General features: G+C 38.3%; 1 protein-coding gene across 3 annotated transcripts in view; it reads left to right on the forward strand.

Moving 5' to 3' along the window:
• The first annotated feature begins 510 nt into the window (after window positions 1–510).
• Window positions 511–23388, forward strand: part of LOC108577528 (uncharacterized protein C9orf172 homolog) — a 51799-nt gene continuing 28921 nt past the window's right edge. For all 3 annotated transcript variants that reach the window (XM_017940702.1, XM_017940704.1, XM_017940703.1), the window contains exon 1: window positions 511–887. In XM_017940702.1, the coding sequence (XP_017796191.1) occupies window positions 561–887 (327 nt within the window). In that variant the 5' untranslated portion in view covers window positions 511–560. The remainder of the gene's footprint in view (window positions 888–23388) is intronic.

A 23388-nucleotide genomic window follows, 5' to 3' on the forward strand; every position in this document is an offset into this window, starting at 1 on the left:
TCAAATAGTTATTCGAGTTTCATCAATATTAGTGATTACTATTTTAGAATTGTCCCTTGATAGTGTCTTCTACCAGATGTTACAGTATCGTAAATAAAAACAGCTTCTTGTCCATTTCCCTAGTGCACCTTTCACTATTGACCATATTACAAGAACTCACTCCTAAATTCAAACAAAACACCTTCGAGTCAAATTTCCCGTGACCAAAAAATCGAACAATACACCCTACCCAAAAACATACTCCCACACGTTCTTTCAAACCCGCGCTCTACAATTCCACCCCAATCACACCCCGATCTACCCCAAAACCAAAACGAAAGTATAAGAACCAACCATAAAACCGCGAAGCAAGGAAGAATAATTCTAAAAAGGAAATTGTTTTGCTTAGCGCAAACGGGAGGGCGCCAGTGTCCAGCAAGCCGCCCCTGCCTCCTCAGCCGCCCCGCGTCGGGGCGCTGGGCTCGAGACTGTCGACGGGCGCGTCGGCGTCGTCGACGGCGGCGGCGTGTTCGTCGCGCCGACGCGCGGCCACGGACCTTGGAAATCCGGCGGCCATCGAGATGGCGAAAGCCCGCACGATGCAGGCCGCCCAGGAGCGCCCGGTCGGCCTGCTCGAGACCGACCTCGACGAGGCCGTGCCGTCGACCACGACGACGAGCGTCGCCGCCGCCGCCTCTGCCAGCAAGAAGACCAGGAGCCTGCTCAATCTAAATCACACCTCGACTGTTCCGCGACCCAGGCCGGAGCACGCCCTCCACATACCCCAGTCGCCTGTCGCCGCTTCTCACAGGAGCCCCCGCGACGACGACGCCGCCTCCACCATCAACCAAAGGCCACACAAATCCATGGAGTTCCTCCTTGACAAGGAGAACCTGCATTTCGTCAAGGTGAGTAGTTTTCCTCTTATCTCTCTTGATCTCTACCCTCAACGTCGTCGTCCCTGGTATCGTCGTTGGCTGCTTCCCTCGATTCTTCTTGCTTCTTCTTTCTTCCTGCTTTTGCCCTACGACGAGAGATGCTCGATCATCCACGTACATTCGAACATCCTGGAAAAAATGTTCACTTCTAGACGAGATTGATACGGGTTCACTCGTCGGTGTACGTCGGAGGATTTAGGTTCGTTCGGGTAGGGTGAGGGATAATAAGGGTGTTCGATTGGTAGCATATGGTGACATCGATTAACGCTTCTTTCTCGCGGAAGTGTATTTTGGTTGCTAGACATTTTTTTCGGGGAAGTTCGGTATTGTTACTTGTAGTTCTGTTTTTTCAAGGAGTTTTCTGTGGGAGGAGGATTGACGGTGATTTATCGAGCTGAACGATCGTAGCTGGGTGTCTATGTACTGGTTTTTCGCGGGTTATTTTTGAGTCGAGTGTGCGAGTGTGTGTGGTATGCCTAGTTTGGTTGTTAATTTATTTAATAAGGTGTGTATCTTGTTAACACTTGTACGAAGAATGCTGCTCATCGACGAGGAATATCGACGGAATAGCGAAGTATGGTAATCCACATGTGATATCGATCACTTTATTAAATGGCCGGTCGTTTCTGAGTAGGTATTAAAATTCAATTCTAGAAGAAAGTTGCTTCGGTAAATCGTTGCTCGATCGAACGTGCTGCTTTTCAGGTTTCTCTTATCTTCGTTGCGTTCGTTCCCGCTTTGTCACGCATTTCGATCCGACGGATTTGATAACCGCCTCTTGGTTCATCGTTTCGCGACGTTCGTTAGCGTTAAACCGGCCAACTGTGGAGGAAAATTAATCAGCATTAGGCGACTATCTGGCCGAGTATCTCTTAAGCTGATTATCTTAATAAAATTACACCGTCGAGCTCAGTGTAAATGTAATTCTCATTTCGTTCACTGTGCGCCGAATTATTCTAAAAATGGTACCATGGTAGTTTGAAATTCTTACGACGAGTGTCGATTTTTCTTTTTTTTTTTGGAAAATTGACAGTGTTAATATGGAATAAATAGCGTTTTGAAAATTTCTATACCGCGTTTGGTTTTTCAAGTGTCGCGATGATTTTCAATGCTTCGAGAGCTGGTTTCAAGGTTTTGCTAGAGGAGTACGGTACGTCGAGAGCAGAAAGTAAGCAACACTTACGCACTGCAGTGTAAAGTGTAGCTTCACCTTTGACATTTTGTCGATTAAGTGATGTGAAGCGCCACTGATTTCTGTATCAAGCCGACAATTCAAAACAACCAGTACAATGCGATATGCTGTGAGAAGAGTTTCCCGTAGCACTCCAGCTAGATAAGTTTAGAGTTGAATGGAAACGCTTTAGATGCTCGTAGTTGTGTCTAAATAATAGTTGCAGATCCATTAGCAAAACTGGAAAGTGTCGGAGTGTGTAGAAGTTGTATGAAATTGTCGGGGCAGTTCTTTCTAATTTTAGTATAGTTCACTTTTGTCGTTAACAGAATTATCTACATGTTCTTCGACGTTCCTACAATTTTCTTTTTAACCTTTTCGCTACGGCGCGCTTGTGACAAAATATGATCGCTATGAACGGAGCGCATTACTGACTAGTCGACACTGAGGTACATTTCATATCTGATTTTTGTTTCCCATATGTTTCCAATATCTGTCTTATAAGATTTAAATGAAATTTGGCAAACGATCATTTTGTCGCAAAAACAAAAAACTTCGTACCCGAGCGCCCACTTTTCGAGAGCGTGTATACACGCTCTTCGTATATGAATGTTCATTCTTCGAGGGCGTATATATACGCCCTTCGGAGCGAGATCATTTTGTCGCAAAAATAAAAAAGAAACAAAAGTATATATGGTATGAACGTATATGTACGCTCTTCGTATCCGAGCGCCCACTTTTCGAGAGCGTGTATACACGCTCTTCGTATATGAAAGTTCATTCTTCGAGGGCGTATATATACGCCCTTCGGAGCGAAAGGGTTAAATTCGTATAATGAATTTTTTCAAATTCAAAACAGAAGATGATTATACAGAATTAATAATTGACAATTTATGTACCAAGTGAATAACAAGAGTTACAAGATTTACAAATTTTTAGGTTATAGTGCAATTTTTCATTGGAACATTTTTCACTTTAAAGATTCACTTCAACGATACAATTATAAAACACACTGTGATTGTTCATCCGCGATTAAATCTCTCGTTAACACGTGACGATCTCTGAAACGATCTTTCACCGGAAACAAAAACTAGTTGAACCGTTGGGATAAATCTTCCCTTTAAATCGAACAATGATTTAACGAACTCGCAATCAGTGTGTTCGACGGTGGTCTAATGCGAAACAGTACCATGAAAACGCCATCAATAATTACATCACGGTCAATTGTCGATATTACTTCGGTGACAATATGATCGATCGATTTTGGTACTCTTAAACGCCCGCAAGGCACAGACTGTCCCAAATCGATCGAACGTTTTCACACAGAAGAACGTCTACGTAAGCCTCTACTCTGATAGAAGTTTTCTCCAGTGATTAAAAAAAAAAAAATTTCTTTTCTCATCGTTCTTTGTTATACATTTGCATATTAGAATTGTCCGAATCCGTGACGTATGTCCAGTAGAGAAAAGCAATTTAGCGTTCCTTGCGGCGGCTTACTAAATTGAAATTGAATTTTACGCAGTTGCATGCGCGCCGATTTTAATTGACAGGATCAATTAGAGCGCGCGATCGGCGTGAAACAATCGTGGATCACCTCCAGAATTCGATCATTGCCAATCGTGCGCGAGTTGCGTGTCGTATATAGTGTGTTTTATTTCGATTTGTCGATGAATTTAATGTATATTTGAGAGGGTATTTCGAAATGAATCAGCATTTATTTACAAGCATATTTCACGCGCTTAAAATATACCTAAACTATATAGAACTATTCGTTGAACGATTGGAATTGTCTCTGATTTTATGGGAATTATTTTTTTTTTCGTTTTAAAATTTTTTTCGTTTACTTTCGAGAGAGTTTAATGATTTCGTGGAAAGAAGAAACTATATACAGAGTGATTCGCCTAACGCGATCACTTTAGATTATTCTATAGTTCGTGGACTGATTGAACTGTTCTTTGTGTCGTATAATATGGTTCAGAGGCTTTTAAAATAATTATAGCACATTTTTCAAAATTTTCAAAGTCACTTACAATTTTTTCACTCTCAACTTTCAGCGAATGTTGAAACTAGACTATTACAAAATTCGAGATTGAATCACTTTTTTCACATTCGATAAGTGTCCTAATATTTTTGAACGAAAGCGTCTATTCTTTTCTATGGGTTGCAGCGATATATCGCGTTCCATAGATTAACATCCCGCGAAGAAACGATATTGAACGCAGCAAGGTAAATGGTGTGTACGTGGATTGTTCCACGTTCGTATACGTATAATTTACCGTCTGTACGCGGGAGCTTTTGAATTTGAAAAAAAAAAAGAAGTTGGAAACGGTCTAATGTCGCCGTCGCCGTCAGATAATCGCGAGATACATAACATTTGCATTTTACATGCGCGCCACTGTCTACGCTCCGAGCGGAATTTCACATGGATATCGAACGATAGTAAAAGAAAAAGAAAAAAACTCGAATTTCTCTTATCGACCGACGGGGAACAGAGGGAACTTTCACAATCTTGACTTTTATCTGCGACTTTCAGACGATGTATCCGGCATACATCAGCATTATGACCGTGCACACACTGCCTGTCGGATTGTCTATGTACCTTTCGACGCCTCCTCTCTTCCTATCGTTCCTTCCAACGGATTTGCTCCGAGTTGTACGGATAAATCTTGAAGGAATCGCGTAGATGTAACTGTTTCCTCGCTGCAAAACGCAACGGTGCGAGGAAAAATCGTTTGTTTGGCGCGAAATTTTTGAAATTTCTTTGCAATTTCTAGGAAAATAGGGAATCTTTTTTGAGACACCGAGAAGCCAACGTGGCTGACTCTATCAGATTAAATTTCTTACATTTTTTTTTATTTATGAAGAGTTCAGCATCAAGCATGTGCTTCGATACTAAAATTGGAATTTCTAAAAAATACTGAATTGTATCATAACAGCATCTGATTTCCAGTTACAACCAATCTCGAACAGTTGAACCATTTAGAAGCCAAAATAACTAACTCCATCAAATTAAATTTGTTTCAGCTTCGATCCTAAAATCGAACCAATTTCAAAAAGCGTAGTTAATCATTTTGCCTTCCGAACGCCTCATTTCCAGGCACATTCGATTAATCTGTTGTACGTATCTGAACCTAAATACCCGAGAAATCTCAAACATTTTCAACCGACCAGCAAAAGTTATCCACAGGAGCTAAACGCTAACTTTCTACCATATTTTTCACGATTCTGAGCTTTGGTTCGATCACAGCACGATGTATCGCGCGACGAGGCCACCTAGATTCAACAACGAACATCCCTCGAGGGTTGGTTCGCTATCGACACAACCAGGTCGACTGTGTGGCGAGAGCCTAGCTTTCGCGGACACGCGAAATTTAAGAACGTAACGTCACCGGTTTAACCCTCTACCGTCGAGGCGGACTCTCAGAGACTCCGCTGGTTCTGTCTTTTTTGTTTTCTTCCGTTCTATTTAGAACTCGACGTTGTTATATTAAAATGAAATTAATCCAACCAACCACATGTTCATTAGGAAAATGTTTAGTAAAGGTAAATCGGTAAGAAAAGTTGTCAGAAATGTTTTAGATTTATGTATAAACTAGAAGTTGAGGAGTTTCGTAGACTCCATATCGAGCTTGAAGTCCAAAAAACGGTGTCTGGACAGTAGAGGGTTAACGAAGAAAGCTGAAGAGGGTGGTTAGAGACGGTAAAACAGCTTTTGAACTGACCGACAACGTCGTCGTCGTCGTCCTGCTTTCTCTGGCTGGCTCGTCAACTCTCAGCCAAACGTGCTACTCTATTATGGTTGTTGGTGAAAAAGATAGGTGCATCGATCTAGCGACGACGAGGACGGTCCACGATATAATTACCACGCGGCGACCTCGACGCTTTCTCGTCGCGCTCGTCTTGCTGGCATCGTTAAGGTCGGCTGCATTTAACAAGACTGATCAGCGGTCATTTGGTTTTCTATTTTGTCTAACGTCGTCCTGATAAACACGCCGATAAGCGTTCCCGCGATCCTATATCTCATTTCGCGCTAGATAAACACGATTTCCAACTTCGAGATTCGCGTTTCGTTTCGCTCGGTTCGTCGTGTCTCCTTTTTCCTTTCTTTTCTCGATTTTGTGTGAAAATAACACACAGCGCTCGTTTGATATCGCCCGGCTCTGAGATTCCGTTTGAAGTTCCATTTCGGATTTGTCGCAGTGTTTTGACGGATCTGATGGGATCTCGAATTGGTTGGAATTGCTTGACGTTTATATTTTTATATAGATTCTATTAACACTTTCAGTGTGTTCTTTTTTTCAGTGGCGTTAGATCGATGGGGATTTATCGAGGTGTGAAATTTTGTGTGTAAAAAATTGTTGATTTTAGTAGAGAAGAGAGTTAAATTAATTGTGGAGGAGTTTTCTTTTTTTTTGGTCACTGACATTTAGGATTTCTTATTTTAGCTCTTCTTAATTTATCCCTCTGTTTTCATGGCTGGCCGTGGATTAGGTCACGACTTAGGGAGGTGTGAACGAAAGTTACAGTTTTAATAAAGGTCGATAGATATGAGGTTATGCTTCATGGAACACTTCAGCCAATGATAGACACGCATCGTGAGAGCGTGTCAGGTCGATCATTCGATTCATAAGGCTCCTCGGCGATGAGACAAGTGAAGAGAATCATTGGCCTTTGAAACCTTTTTTATACATGTCTTCTACGTCATGTCTTTCTCGTCCCTTTTTTTATTTATCCCGCGTAATACAATTGCAACGAAGCGTCAGTTTTATTTCATTTTGCAATTATCCTAATGAATTATGAAGATAGCTTTTTTTTTGAAAATAAAAGTGTTCTTTAACTTGAGAATAAAAACGTTAGCTAAGAACTTCATAAAGAATATCTTTTTAAAGAACGAGGTAATGTACAAAGAATTTTCTAACAGTAACTACTGTGTGTTTAGTGCAACTAATTTATTTATCGATTTCTTTAAATTTCTGTTAGTTATAGCAGAGCTATCTCCTTTAAATCGCCATTACTTCATGTAAAACACCATACAAATCTACTGTATTGTATCACATTCTTATCAAAAATCCGCAATTATCTTACAAATTTCCCACAGAAAAATCACACATGTAAAATGTAACGTGTACTTAAAGTATACATTAAAATTTCGCAAAGGAACAGGAAAAAAAATTCTGCCCCTTAAAAAAAAATACAATAATTGTTCGTCTAACTTGCAACTCCTAATTAATTCTCATTTCAGCAACATACAAAATTTCCTCCTCGAGTTTCCCCCATTTCTTTCGACACACACACAGAATCGTAAACGTTCGACAAACAATCATGGTTCGCGTCCACCGATTTCGTAATCCCGTTGCAACAAAATAAAACAACCCCCAGAATTACAGGAACGTGTCTGCCATGCAAGTCGCGGACAACAACGATCGCGACGAAAGAAAGCACTTTCATTTCGAACTCATCTCTCGGAGTGGAGTCTCATTTACTTTAGAATCCCTTTCACCTGTCTCGATTTTATGCTCTTCCTCTCGAAAAAGCGGCACACTTCTCACGCTCGGCGCAAACGAATCGCCAGCGTACAAACGGTGTTTAATAGCCGCCCTCTCTCTCTCTTACTGTGCCTCACATTTGTTCTAATTAATCTCCCGAGGTATTTCAATTTTACTTGTTCGATCGCGTTACACCATCCTCTTTTCGTGCACCGTCAGCGAAAACGCCTGTAATTAGACCACCCACCCTGCTCTTCATCCTTTGCCGCTTTTCCTCGGAACAGGTACGCTCCGCGCGCTCGAACAACGCTCTTTGATGCACGCGTGTAATCGTTATTTACTTTTACTTTCGCCCTCTGTCATTTTTCTCCCCTTTCTTCTTCCTTCTGCTTTTTTCCTTCTCTTCTCCGTTCGGTAATTGTGCGCGAATAATATAAAATGCGGGGAATAACTGTGGAACGAAACGAGACTATTTTGTTTTTTTATTTATTTAGTATAATCTTTGCCTTCCGGCTTAGGATGACTTTCGGCTACATCTTTTCTATTTACAATATTTCACATCTATCTTGACTCCTATTGGGGTAATTTCGGGAGAGATGGACCCGGCGGGAGAAGATAAAATATGGAAGAAAAAACACTGAGAGCCACGCTCGATCGCTTTCAGTAAAGAATACTGACCATCTCTCCCGAAATTACCCTATATTATACTAATTATCTTTATTTCTTTATCTTTGTTATCCTGTATTGATTTATAAAATTCGATCTTATACCTATTTATTGATCTTCTCCCTGTTACATTTGAACTTCGCTGTTGCACCTTTCTTTGGTTTGGTTCTCTTCCGAGACTATTCAGAGGTGTGCTCTGCTCAGTGAAAAATTGAGCGGATTTTGAATAATCGTAGAGTTGTTCGAAGCAGAGGAGACTATGATATTTAAAGGAAAATCGAAGGAGTGCGTTTTTAGTTCATCACGCAGCTCTTGATCGATCCGTCGTTACTCTGAACGTCATAAACAGAGCGAGAAGAAATGATCATTCTAGCATAAGGCTTCGCTGTGTACGTGGATCAAGCCACTTCGGTGGTCCGTGTATTTCAAGCGACGCTTGTAACTATAGCGTGCACGTCGAGTGTGCTTACATTGACGTTCGTGAGTATTGGGACACTCGGTATGTTTCTATGGAAAGTACTGGATAATTTCAATTATATTTCGTCGCTAAAGTGAAGATGTCCGGTGATTTCCAGTGTTTTGTGAGAAGAATAGAAGATCTTTAAATTTATTCTTTTTTATACGCAATATGACGGCTTAAATAGATGTTTTTTTTTTTTTTCATTTACAATGGTTCTCGCATAATGGCGATAATACGAATTTTGAGGCTAATCAATTTAATTTAACTGATTATCCGAGTCTCTTAAATTGATTAAATCTAAATTAGTCGCAATGACTTACAACAAAAATTATTTTTAAAATAATCAGTTTTGCGACAATGTTTAGTGTGACTATACGAAGATCTTATTTTCACGGTTATTTTTAAACTGAATTTTGCATGACGTAGCATGACGTAGCATGACGTAGAATCTTATTTTTATGAAAATAAGTAACGTACTCGTTGTACCAGAAATTCCAGTCCGAATCACATTTTCTCGCGTTACTCGCATCATCAGCACGAACCGTTTAATGTAACCACGAATTCATATCGACTAAACTTCCATCTCCCTCGATTTATCGAACACCTACAAACTCTCTCTCGCCACTTGGTTCTCTCCCAAACGACCGTGAAAACATCACCGAAATACACACAGTCGAACTCGATTCGTCTGTTCTAAACTCAGATCAGATTTACCCGGCTTCCAAATCAATCCTCGACAGTTGACCGCGTAACGATAGGTCCCGCTGGTTTATTCTCACCGCGGTTCCACCACACGTTTGCATGCATTCGCTCATGAATAAACAATAGCAGAAACTGTTCTTTCTACGGACGAAGCAAGTAGAGCCCAGCTTGGACAAACTGGCAACTGTGAAAAAGCCTTCCCAACTTCTCTGCTTTCTCGTCCCTTTTACGCGTATCTGCATTGGCGAGAGAGAGAGAACTCTAGATCCAGGGAGCAGTCATTTTTGCTCTATATTTCTTCTCTTTGCTTCTCTTCTGGGGTCTTGCCACGGTTGCGCCCTCTAGACTTTGGCCCGCTGCCAATTTCCCTTCTTTCTCTTTTTCGACCGCCTTTCAACCCCTTCCGCCGCTCTCGTTTGTTACCCCCTTTTCTTTTTGCCCAGCCGTTTCCTGCTTACGTCCCGTTCCGTCCACGCGATTACGTAAAGCTCTCTCCCTCCGGTCAGATCGAACACGTTCTCCAGGAGGCCTGTTGTGGTTCAGGGGATCATCGATCTCTCTCTGCATCGCTTCGACGATGGGCCTCGGAGAGTTCAGTTTTTCGCGGTTAGCTCTCTCTCCGAGGGAGAGCACAATGAGATGGAAAGGGGCGAGTCTGTGTTGCGATCTGGAGAAAAAGAGCAGGAAAAGCCGGGGAATTCGACCTACTGAAGCTCCGTCGGGTCGATATCCTACGCGTTTTCTGCCAGCTGTGTCTGCTTGCAGGAACAGAGGGAAGAGGAAGAAGTGGCTGATGTCGCTTAGGGCGAGGCTGTGCCTGCCTTTCGATCTACCGAAGAATGTAGCTTTCAGAATGTCTTTTTTGCGGGAATTTCAGATTTGGTGGGACGTGATTCGGACGGTTTTTGTGTGGTACGTCAGTGTGTTGAGTTACGAGAGCTTCGTTTGGGAATTTTTGGAAATAGATTGAAGAGGAATTGAGCGAACGTTGCGAATACATTTTTCGAGGGCAAATTTTTACGTAAGAACCTCATTTAGGAATTTTTGGAAATAGCGAGGATTGAAGAATAGTGAAGCTAACCTTGCGAATACATTTTTCAGGTGCATATCTGTCAACACTAGAACGACCAACCAGGTCGAAACGACCAATTAGCGACTTTCCAAAAGTGAATTTTTATGTAATTAAAATATGATTGTAAAATTAGATTCGTATCGATAGAAATAGGAGTATATATGGAGAAACTAAAGTCAGGAAATTACCAGTATCGAAGTTCTTTTTTTTTTTTTTTTTTTTTTTTTTGAGTCGAAACGACCAATTAGCGACTTTCCAAAAGTGAATTTTTATGTAATTAAAATATGATTGTAAAATTAGATTCGTATCGATAGAAATAGGAGTATATATGGAGAAACTAAAGTCAGGAAATTACCAGTATCGAAGTTCTTTTTTTTTTTTTTTTTTTGGAAAGCTGTTAACGGGTCATTTTTGACTCGGCCAATGCTTCTAATGTTAAAATCTCGTTCTGAAATATCCACGTGTTGAGTTTTACGTAGAAACTTCATTTAGGAATTTTTGAAAATTGTGAGGCTGAACGTGGCTACAAATTCCACATCACGATTAAGGCACTCAATCTATACAAATAATTTATCACCTACAATGTACAACATTTTTCCGCAACACGTCTATGCATAAGTTAGAACAACTTAACGCAGGAGTTTCCCCGAGCAAATAGCTAAAACTAAATATTTCAATCGTACTCCATCGAAGTACCAAAAGCACACGATAATCACGCGACAAAGAAACGTTCCCCCAGCTCTCTGTGCAGTTTATAAAAACGAGAATAGAGAGAAGTTGAGGAAGAACCGCCTTTATTTCGCATTCCCTTTACCTCCTCTATCCACGTTCGTTTCACCCTGAAATTCCAGGGGATTCACCCCGGGATATTCGAAAAATTGACATTCGTCCCGCCTAAAAGAGTATTCCCGACGGCTAGCCCGGTTTTGTGCCGGGATTCAAAGGGGTAAACGGTCGATCTACGCTAGACAGACCGTTCGTGGTGCATTCGAAACTGGCGAATATTTTGTCGGCGGAGATCTTGGTTGGGTAGAGCGCGCAGTGACTGACACGAAAGGAGAGGAGGATTCGAAATCGACGATTTCAAGTGTCGTGCCCCAGTGTTGGTATCCACTGGTTTAACAATACTCCTCTGTCTGTCTGTCTGTCTCTCTCTTGCCCGCTTCTGATCTCTCTGTTCCTCAGTCATGTCGTATTGATCGACGAACACCGGCGGTTCAGTCGAGAGAACTTGGTGTGCTGGACTTCTCCGTACACACGTCCATACGTGCCTGTTCTTCGGTATCTTGCAGTATATGTAGTTATGCAGTCATCTGTGGGAATTAAGATTTTTTTTTTCTTGAACCAGCAGAATTTTGTGTATTCGATACCAATTTTTTTTATTATTTACCCGAGTGAATTGCGCGGCGACTTTGCCAGCGAAGCGATTAATTCGTGGAGTATAGCTAGGTTGTGAATTTTTTGGGGGCAATTTATAATAAATTTTTAGGAAATGATACTTAATTTTGAGGAATTTTTGTAGCATTTCTAACTACAGTATTTTTTAATGTTCTTCCTATTTTGTGACTTTGTAATACTTTTTCAAGCTGATAAGATGAGCCTTCTTTTGAAAATATGATTTTCCAGACATCTTTTTGCAAAATTTTCAATTGCAATTTTTAGAGATTTACGAAAGATTTAATAAAACATAAATTAGTCGACAGATATTAGAAATTATTTTATAGAACTGTAGATATGTGTTGAATCACAGATCCGTCATTTAGGCAAGATTAATTGGATACATTTTAAAGGTACCGCATTAGAAATTCCTTTTTGCATTCTAATGGAAGTTAGATCTGAAGAATCGCTGGTTTCGCTAACTCGCACGAGACGTTAATCGCTCTAAAGAGAAGTGAAACAGCATTTCTGCATAGTCCAACGTCGAGAAAGTATAACGTAATACGCGCGGTGCATTACTCCAAGTGGTTAAACACTTGTCATTTTCACACATCTCGCGAACACCGTGATTTTTCACAATTCAACGGCGCCTTTAAGACAGTATCATAGTTAATCTATCGCGATAGTCGTTCTCCAATGTGTATTCGAGTATCGTGTCGATAAATTATATTGTCCAGTTTATGTAGCATAGTAAATCATGTTAGATTTCAAATATACGTCTTTGTATTGCTGTAATTTATGGATCATGTTTCACTTTATTGATTTAGAATGTTTCCTATAAATATCTTTGTCTATGTCCTACGAGCATACATTTTTTATGCACATAGCGCATATTACACTGTTTTGAATAAATTAGATTTATCGGATTGTTATTGTGGAAAGCAGACAGCAAAAGGTTAAATTATGTATGCATTTTTTACCATTCCTCTGTGTTACTCGCTCTCTGTTTTTTTGTTCACACGAGACAAGTAAACAGTTTTCCAATGAAAACATTTTCTTTTCAATTATACACGGCTCTGTATATGCCACTTTTTTCTTTATTTTACTTCATTTTTTGTTTGTGACTTACGTAAACCGAATTCTCGTATTTTTATCGACTCCAGAAATACTCTCGGTGAAAAATTTATTTATTTAGCGTTGCATAATTTCACGAGATAATTTCTCTGTTAAAGTAATAAAATGCGAAATAAATTCTAAAATGGTGTTTTTTAAAGTTAGCAAAAATTGATCCAATTTTTGATGTAGTTACATTTACATTCGTGTTAAATCTATAAGCAGTTAAACTGCTTTCCTTAAGAGATTTTTGGAGATTGTGTTTTTCGTATTTTCTCTATGGCGGAAAATTTAAAGGTACACATATACACTACCGGCCAAAAGTTTGGAATCACACAAACATTCGCAGAAAACAGTCAGCAGCTTTAAGAATTTCTTAACGAATTTTGTATCATTCGAATCAATCGATACGAGATAAATTGCGATTTATCTCCGCAATATCAATATCAAGTCTATGAAAAATTAGTAGCAGATTCGGTACTGATGAAAATTGGGAGGCGATTCGAAACTTTTGGTCGGCGTCCCTGAAGAGGCTGAAGACACTTTCTTCTGAAGAACATTTTCTTTCAAGTATGTTGCATTGCAAAAAGAAAAAGGAAAATTGATCGAATAAATAAAGAATTTAGAGATTTTAGTTTGTACTGTTTCAATCGTGGCTAGGTAACGCCCCTCGAGAAAGGTGACAATCACCGAGTCACAGGTAACCTAGAGAAAACCTAAGCTACAATTCAGTCGCATAAAGAATATATGGAAAAAAATCAATTAAAAATCATCTACACGTTTCTGTTAACCTTGCCAGAAATTACAAGTTTACCACAGTTTCCTGTAGTTCGCGCAACTCCAAAACATGTAATCGTGTCAATTATTCCAGGTTGTGTAATAGATTAAAGAGATTGCGACTTTGAGTAATTAATATCGTATAATCCCGTTGTGCTTCTCCACCGTCAATTCGAATAATTAACAAAGGTAAAGTTATTTCGTTAAGAAATGCAATTAAGATTTTAGCATACCTTGTTTTTGTTCTACTACCATTTCATTTTTCGTTTAATTTTAAGTGTGAAATTAATCCACGGTATTTTTGATTCGATTAGTTAGCTTGTTTTCGTGGTAAAAGTGTGCAGAAATTTCACTTACTCGTGATCGAATTTTGTCCCGATTTAAACGTGTCTCTTTTTCTTTCCTTTCCCCTTCGTTCTTACGATTTCGTTGCATTTTTTTCTATTTATTTTCTCTTCTTTCCTCTCTACACTTACTCGGTGCTCCACTTTTACATCGAACACTTTCAACCACCTTTCAAATGAATTAAAATACTGGTAAGAAAAGTACAAAAAACTGTTCCACCTTCACTGTTACATACTGTCATATACTTTGTAGCATTGAATCCTTCTGGCGACCTAGAGTTGGACTCGTTAATTCTTCGAGTAGTGATAATTGTCAGTTGAAATAGAGCTACATATACGCACACGTTCAATTAAAATTGTCATTGTAACCAGTGCACATTTGCAGAAAATGAAATTCGTGTAGGTTTTAATTTGTGTAAAAAAATTGAATAGGTGTCAAATCGTATGTCGTTCAATTTCTGAATATATATTGTTGATTTTATTGTAATAAAGAAATTGTATATATTCAGCTCCTTTAAATTTCGAGTAATTCATAAATTAATTAATTTAATCATCACTGATACAAAAGGTATTCAAAATTTGTATTATTGGAACTTAAAGAAATTTATTTAGGTTAGTCTAAATTATAGAATTCATATTTTTATGAATATAATTAAAAAAATATTTCTATATTTTTGGTCATAATTAAATTTCGCTACTGTGTGCATTCTTGTACCTTCCCATAAAAATGCATAAAATCCGCAGTCCACAGATCAGTATTTATACCGAGTAAAGAAGAACACGTAATACTAGCGACAAAAAAAGGAAAAATCGCGTGATTTCAATGCTCCTACATTTTGTCGATCATTCTAGTGCAATAACCTTGCGGCACGTGTATTAATCCCGCACGCCGGTGTGCGTGCACACAAACATTTCTTACGGAACCTCAAGATTAAGCTCTTAGAGTTCTGAATGGATTAAAGTCGACGGTTATCAGATTGAAGTGTGTCGGCTGCCTTATTTGAATGACGCGTTTGCGGACGATGACGCTGCCACGGAAGTATTCGAATTACGCGCGTCGTTAATTTCCGGCTTGATTTTCGCACAAAGTGAAAGCAAAGTGTCGGTTGTTTCGTGCTCGACCACGAGTGTCTCCGCTCGTTAAAAACGCTCTTTCGCGCGCGCCTCACTGTACTGACACGAATTTCTTTCGGCCGGTAAAAATAGTCGCGAACAGAGAGTTTTAGAAAGAGTTCAGGGAAAAATATTGATCGACTAGTGAGTTCATCTTGCGGATAAATATTTTATATTTTTATCGCACATACGTAGCGTTTTTTTATTTTACTTAGAAATTCGTAGAAATTCTTCCAGCATTGTCTCAACTAGTAAATTATGTTTTTTTATGGAATACTGTTAGGCGCGATCAAATTCTTGATTATTATGTCAGAGAATGTGCGACAATTAATTACCAGAGGGAGATTCAGTAAAAAGGGGTGAAACAAGCGTTATAAAATCTCGTTAACATAATTTTGTCTTCATTTTACACAAATTTCACAATACCAAAATTTCTTTCCACATTTCCTTTTATTTATACGAACGAATAAAAATTTTTGTCGCACAATATGGATCAGAGAGCTGCCTTTAAGATGATTATAGTACATTTTTTGTCAGTCCGCTTATTTTTGTTGCATTTTATAGACAACATTTTGTATGCACGTTCAGTACATAATTTTTTATTGCATACCATAAGTAAATTAGCGAAACCTTGACAAAGGTGTGTCAATACCTCCTATTTCGAACAAATATCTGAACTTTCCACAGAGTTGCAATTCTTTCAGTCCAAACGACAAAATCTGACAACGACTTTCCGAACGATCTAATACCAGCTATAATCAAACGTAAATAATAAAACTCGACAGAATACACACGTGGTCATTTGCATATGTACACTTTCCAAACCGATCGAAACTTTTGTTCAGATCTGCGTTAAAAATAATTACAGTACATTTTTTGTACTTGAAAAGTGTACTTTCCAAAAAGTTACATTGGCCACAACATCTCACAAACTTCGAGAAAAACATTTTTCACGTGAAATTTCATCTCTGTATACCGCAACAATTTCCTTCAAAAAAATCGCCAAACTTTTCGTGTCTCGTGCAGAAGGGAAGAAAGACGATTGGGGGGCCAGCTCGAGCGAACAGTTTCCATTCGTTTAGCACGAAAGTTCTAGCGATTCTATGAATACGTGTGCTCGTCCTTCGGCGTTGTTACGGAACTGTTCGCCTCTGCGAAGGTGGGCCAGCATTTCCGGTTTATTTGCGAAACGCCGCTACGCGGTGCCAGCCAACGGCCATTTATCTCCCCCGCCGTGTGAGCAGCAAACGAAATCGTGTGCCGCGTACCGTCGCGCGTAGCTTTTCCGTACTTACCGTGCGCTACCGATCGATTTGTATTCCCGCACCTGTACACGCCTGTGCTCGGCACATGAAAGGAATTCAGAGAAAGGTTAGACGGTATATACACGAGACTATCTGTTCCATTTGAGAACATTTGGAAATACCGTACTATTCGATGCTCAACCAAATGTGTTCACATCGTTGTGATGCACGGTATGCGAGGTCTTTGTATGTTTTTTTTTTTTTTTTTTGCGTTAATCATTAATTATTGCGTTAATTGACTACTGTCGAGGTGTAGTTTGTTTTTATTTCTGTATTTCAGCGCGATGTTAGTTAGAAAATTATTAAGGCATTAAAAAATGGTTCACTGTCGCTTGTAATTTATAATTTATCATTCTGTGATATCCGAAGGCAAAAATTCCTATGTCGAGTTTGATTCGACATAGGACCGCAAAGGGTTAAAACGGTAGTTAATTAAGTTTGAGTGATTAGATTTCTGGAAGTTTGTAGGATTTCTTTGGAACGGCTAAATTTCTGGTTTTTTGGGGATGTTTGTAATTGTTTGGTGAAGTTTGGGAGAACGAAAGAGGGAGAGAAATGAGTTTTAGAGATTTCGTTTTGAAATACACTTAAAAGGGATAATTAAATAATATTGCAAAACAAAATTTGTAAAAGGTACTTCTCTCCGACTTTCATTCTTCCAAACTTTACCAAACAAGTGCAAACATCTCTGGAAAATCTTCTGGGCGGGATTTTAAAGGGGTAATTAAATATTTTTAACTACTTTAGTATTGCAAGTGTTATTATTATTTTTTTTTTCATTTTCGAATGCTCTTCTAATTGGCCAACGCGTGAATTCTAGCCAACAGTGTGTCCACTTTTAAAAATCTTGCGCGAAATGCACGAGACGTTCTTGCTGCCAATTCGGCTCGAATTTTGTACATACTTCTGTGCTCTATTAATGAAAATTTGAAATTGCGAAGTGTACTATTGGACATTTTACGAGAACGTTAAATTTGAATTTATCAATTTCTTATTCACTAAGCGCTTATGTGTATACATGCAAAACTGAAGTTTGCAGCGTTGTATAGTGCAGAAGAAACGTAATTTAATCCTTTAAACGAAGTATCATACTATACAAAATATAATTAAATTAGATCAAATTAAGATAAATAAAACATTTTCTTTCGCGTCCAGACACATAGATAGTCTATCTAAAAATGAGAAGATACGAAAACAAAAAATTTGGAATAAAATTTGGATTAAAAATTTAAAAACGTGATATAAAATAAAATAAAAATCCACTAACTTCCAAATGAGTTCACAATTCACCCCTGCTATAACATTTCAACTCTACCAAACACTCAAATCGACAAAAAAATTAATATCAAATTTATCAAGAAAAACTCAGAAACAAGTGTCTCGTCTCACATTTATTCCAAACTCGACAAATTTTTCAAAAACGTGTCCAATGCACAGAAAAAAAAAATGTAACATTTCAGTGGACACATCTGATCACGTTTGAACACGGTAATCTCGATACTTGTCGCTTTTCTCGAAAAGATAATTCGAATTAAGCTTTCTCGACCTCACGTATCACTTCCCCACGGCGAAGAAGCCACCGTCCCGGAACACGAAGCGAAAACTGGGTCGAATCTGGCCGATACAAAAAGCACTGGGTCGACAGAACGGCGAGGGTGGCTTCAACAAAGGGACGCGCGTCTTTTGAATGCCTTCCAACGTGTCGAGTTAGGGTGTTGTGTCGTTATCTCGCCACGGAATTGTTCGAAAAGCGGATGAAATTCCGGTGCTGGCGAGACGTTCTCTCGTCACGGATCTTTCAACTTAGAAATATACAATTAGAGGCCGCGAGTTTCGCGATAAACTTGACGAGAAAATAATTAGAGGACCGTTTTGTTCAATTTCAACGGTGAATTGTTCCGCTAATGATTCTTCCAGGCTGTTGTAATTTCCGTGTGACTGGTATTTTCGTGAAATTCGTCGTCTCTTTATTTTCAAACCCTTCAGGAAAACGTGGGTAAATGGATTTAACGGAATGTTGCAATCTGTTATCTGTGACGTCTTTCAAATTGAACGAAGTAATTGATTAATTTAAAATTAGAGTAATTGGGTAATTGAATTATTTCATTGTCGGTGTGCATGGAATATTGTAAAGACAGTGTTCATTTTTAATATTTTGCTGTAATGCAGTTAATGCAATTTATAAATAAATCGCGTTAAAGAGTTGCAAATGGAAAATTGGTATTTTCTCAATAGTAAACACGAATTGGTATGTTAACAGGTTATTTTTACCAATATTTCTTAAAATAAGTGGAAAAAATGTTTCGCCATAAAATATGGGCATAATTTCGAATTCAGAACATTCGCATTCAACGCGAAGTGATAAAGTGTATCTTTTATTCGAATTTGATCTGACCGATTTTTACGCATCTCCAACACATGTATTATGTATGGAACTGTAAATTCTTCCTCTCGTTCATTTATCGTCGCTGTGTAAAAACAGTCGAATTGTTACTTACGTGGACGTTTAGAGACCTTACCTAGACCTACAATACCAATAACGATATTCGCGAAGGTCTTAGCATCTTTAAATAAATTAAGCGATCGATAGCAAGGCATTGAATGCATTGAATCCTAGGAGGAACATTTTTAGCACTTGCTGGATGCTACTTTTATTCTTTCAATGGTAACTTGAAAGAAAAGAAACGTGTTCCTCTCACTTTTTTTTTTGTTTTTAATAAGTTTGAAGATAGTAGAATGAAAACGCATAACCGAAGTTCGAAAAATGGTTCGCTTTTCGCTGTTTTCACATTTTTCATAACTTTTCGCAAAGTTTCAGGAAATTTCGAACTATCTAATATGAAAATATTAAAAAATGCAACATTTTTCGCAGTCTTTAATACTTCCAAATGAAAACGAGTCCAGCAGCACCTCAATAACGCGGGAGATACGATACAAATTAGGTTCCAGCGCGGTCGCTTTTTGGGTCAAATTTAATTAACCCCCAATTACAAATTCAGAATTTCCAAGTTCTTTTTCTTCGATCGCCTCACAAACCTCCCAAGAAATCCACGAGAATGACGCCGCAATCCCGACAAACAAAATCACGCTCTTCGTAGATCAATCACTGGTGCAGCTTTTCCGTCATGTCAGCGAAATCATTTACTGGAAATAACATTCTCGCGTTATCTAAGAAATATTGCGCAGTTTAGGTCGATGAAATAAGTGGATCGGAGGCGTTCAAGTAAATTCTGAACGGGGTATTGCGTATTTAAGCCGTTGACAACAGCGTGATTGCATCAAATATAGAGAGAAAGATCGAGGAGACAAAGGGAACGGCGTGTGTATGTATAAGAGAGAAAGAGAGAGAGAGAGAGAGAGAAAAAACGAAGCCATGAAGGAGATAGAAAGGGAGGGAAAATGTGCGGGGCTTAGAAGAGGAGGACGAGAGTGAGACAGACTAAGGGAGGTGAAGGAAATAGACAAAGGGAACGGAGTGTGTATGTATAAGAGAGAAAGAGAGAGAGAGAGAAAAAACGAAGCCATGAAGGAGATAGAAAGGGAAGGAAAATGTGCGGGGCTTAGAAGAGGAGGACGAGAGTGAGACAGACTAAGGGAGGTGAAGGAAAATGAGCGAGATGGAATATAACGTGGAACAAAGTGTGACAAGTGTGAGATATACTGGAGGAGATTCACGCACGTGTAAACGAGGCATGTGTGAATGAGTGTGTGTGTGTCACATATGCCGGGAAACTTGAAGGCCGAACGAGAATCCGTGATGTGTGGGCGCTCTTCGGCTTTCATGCCTACGTGTGACTACAACTAGCGTTCGTCACGTGCAGTGTCACACAGTGCTGGGAGAGCGTAATGCCGCCATTGATCTCCTCCGTAACGATGGAACTCACAGATATTTTTCGCTCCCTGTTTCTCCACTGTTTGCTGAAGATTCTTGATAGCGGATGTTTAGCGGTGCTTTAGGAAAATGTCGGGATAATGTTTAGAGATGTTCAGTGGGATTTTGGTGGAAATGTTGGGAAAAGTTGATTTTTAGATTGGTTTTCTGACTGTAAGAGAACTTTTTTTTAAAGAATTATCGATGTTTCCAACGACTGAGACTATTTTATGTTACGATAATCAGCAGAATTATTTAGAGAATAATATTTAGGGATATTTAATACGAGGTTGGTGCAAATATTGGGCAAATTGATTGCTACGTGGAAATTCCGTGTAAAACAACTGTTTGTCGAGAGCTACGTTTATTATTAAAATAGCTGAGGAGTGAGATTATTTTCTACCAAAGGGTATAGCAGGATAAAATGGTGAAAAGTGCCCTTGAATTCGATAGCTTACCAAAAGAAAACATCGTACACCAAGTTTCAACCCCCTATCTCAATCGGGAGAGTAGTTACAGGGTAAATCCGTATTATCGGTTCTTACCACATTTTCCCTATTTAACGGTATCCAAAAATTCTAAGAAAATTCTAGAATATCGTAGACACGTTTATTTATGGCCGTGAATTTTTTCAGATTTTTTCGTTGCAAATCCTAAGTGCAAAAAAATGTCGAAAGCACTTTTCACCATTTTATCCTGATATACCCTTTTCACGTCGAAGATCATTCTGAAAATCGAAACAAGTTATAAACGAAGGCAAAAAATGTGTAACAAAATTTTATTCAGTTCTAATAACTTTTATTAAAATGAAACAAACAAATTTTGAATATTTTATTATATTTATTTCTATTAGGATGAAACTTCCTTTCTTCGTTTTTTATTTTCTTAACAGAAAGATCGAACGTATTTCTCTGTTTCCTCTTTTAACAATTACTTCAACTATCGTCTAAATTCTATTTAGGTTAATTTATATCCTAGAGTGTTGCATTCAATCCTAGACAATTCATACATAAATCAAGATTCACTGTAAATTTTTTCTATGCTGATGTTGGACGCATGATCGATAATGTCTTCGATACATCCTTGGCTCTCTCACATTTTTCTCACGTCGACACTTCTACAAAGCTTTCGTACCGCGTGTTTGAAGAACCATCGGTTGAGAACCATGGATAATTGCAAATAGAAAGCTGGTATTTACCATATTTACGAAGCTATTACCGTAATGAGTAACAACAAAGCGTGTGGGTAAATAAAAGTCCTGCATCAGCGTAACATTTGCATTAGAATCGATAAAACGTGTGTACAGCGTTTCCTTCTTACATCATTTTGCACAGTGTGAAAAAATTCCCGAGTGACGAATGGCTCGAAGGATAGGGAGAATTGAAGAAATGTTATTTGAAGTATGCGTAAAATTTGTCTCGACTTGAGCACAACTCTAATTAACACAATTAACACGATGCTTTCATGAAAGTTCAAAAAACCGCGAACACTTGTGGGAAAACTCGGCGATTACGCTTGCGAATGTGCAATTTTTCATCTTTGCACTCCTTTTTCCTGCGTTTCTTTCATCTGCGAAAAGAGTATCCTTAAACGAGAGGAAATGTATATAAGCGAGTGTTTATTAAATCGTGCGAATTTTTAACAAGTAATCTTTCTATCTAAGGATATTTTAACATATTATACGTATTGAATAATATTTCCTTCAAAAGAACGATCTTTATAATTTACATTAATATTTACAATATTTATATCTACGAAATGAATTCTCTTCATTTTTCATTTGATTTTTTAAAAAGAATTTTCCTTTCTCTAGACATAATATTTTCAGTAAATGTCTCTTAGAATTTTCCGCAGAATTTCACAAAGGCAAAGATACTTTTCAAGCAAAGAAATTTGCTATTATATTTTTCATATTTATATTTCTATTAGCAAAATTAAATCATAAATTTTTACATTCTTCTTCACCGAAAAATCTTGCAAAAAACTTGGTTAATTAAAGGTATCATGTTATAAGTAGTAAACAATATATCTTTTCGCAAAATTTACTGCTATCATAAAAGAAAGTATAAAGTGTTTCTTGTTTTATCAAATTTCCAAGACAAATAGACGAACGTTTTACAGTTTGAAAAATTGTTTTCTTCCGTAGTCTCGTAGAATCATACGATCAATCATAACCGAAATGTTCATCGACCGAGCAACCTACATTCTTTCTTCGTAACTCCGAATAAAACAAGAAACAGATGAACAAAAGTGTAAGCAACAACTCGAGAAACATACTATGTTCTTGGAAGTTTCGTCGTTGGAAAACTATAACTTCATCAGGCTGTTTACTTTGTTAAACTTCCCTTCGCTACCAAAAAATCATTTCACCACGTAAAATGAATCGCCGTTGCGTGTTTTGACACTTTGCTTTCCCTGGAACAAAGAACGCTGCCGTGTTAATGACCAGTGAAATTAGTTGTATCGACTCTGAACAAAGTTATTGCAACCTCAGACCGTCGTTAACTTCTAATTGATGTTATCGGTCTGATAATTATATCAGTACAGAGGCACTTTGGTGTCTAACGCACTCGTGCAGCAATTATTGCAATTCAGTCGTTATTAAAAATGAAAAAAAGTGTGTCTGAGAAAGAAAACAACAGAGATAGCAAAGTTTTGTGAACATGTGACATAACAGTAAATCCGTATAACGTAGCTTTTTTCTAATAAAGATGATATTAGCTGAAAATTAGTTTAATTTAAATAAATTAAAGTGTAAAAGTTTTGGAATGAAAAAGTAGTTCTGAAATATATTTCTTAGGGCACACTTTTATTGCAATTTTCCGAATATTATTTTAGTTATGCATTCAATATTTGATATTGCATTAATATTAAGTATTTATTAATTTAAGTATTCGGAAATTTACGAAAAAAGCGCAGATCTGTCGGTAAGATGAAAAACTTACATCGAACGACTTACAATCAAACACACGTTCACATTTAATTGCAACGAGTATTTATCCCGTTATTGTTTGT

Source organism: Habropoda laboriosa, unplaced genomic scaffold (genome assembly GCF_001263275.1).
Source record: "Habropoda laboriosa isolate 0110345459 unplaced genomic scaffold, ASM126327v1 scaffold804, whole genome shotgun sequence".
NCBI lineage: Eukaryota > Metazoa > Arthropoda > Insecta > Hymenoptera > Apidae > Habropoda > Habropoda laboriosa.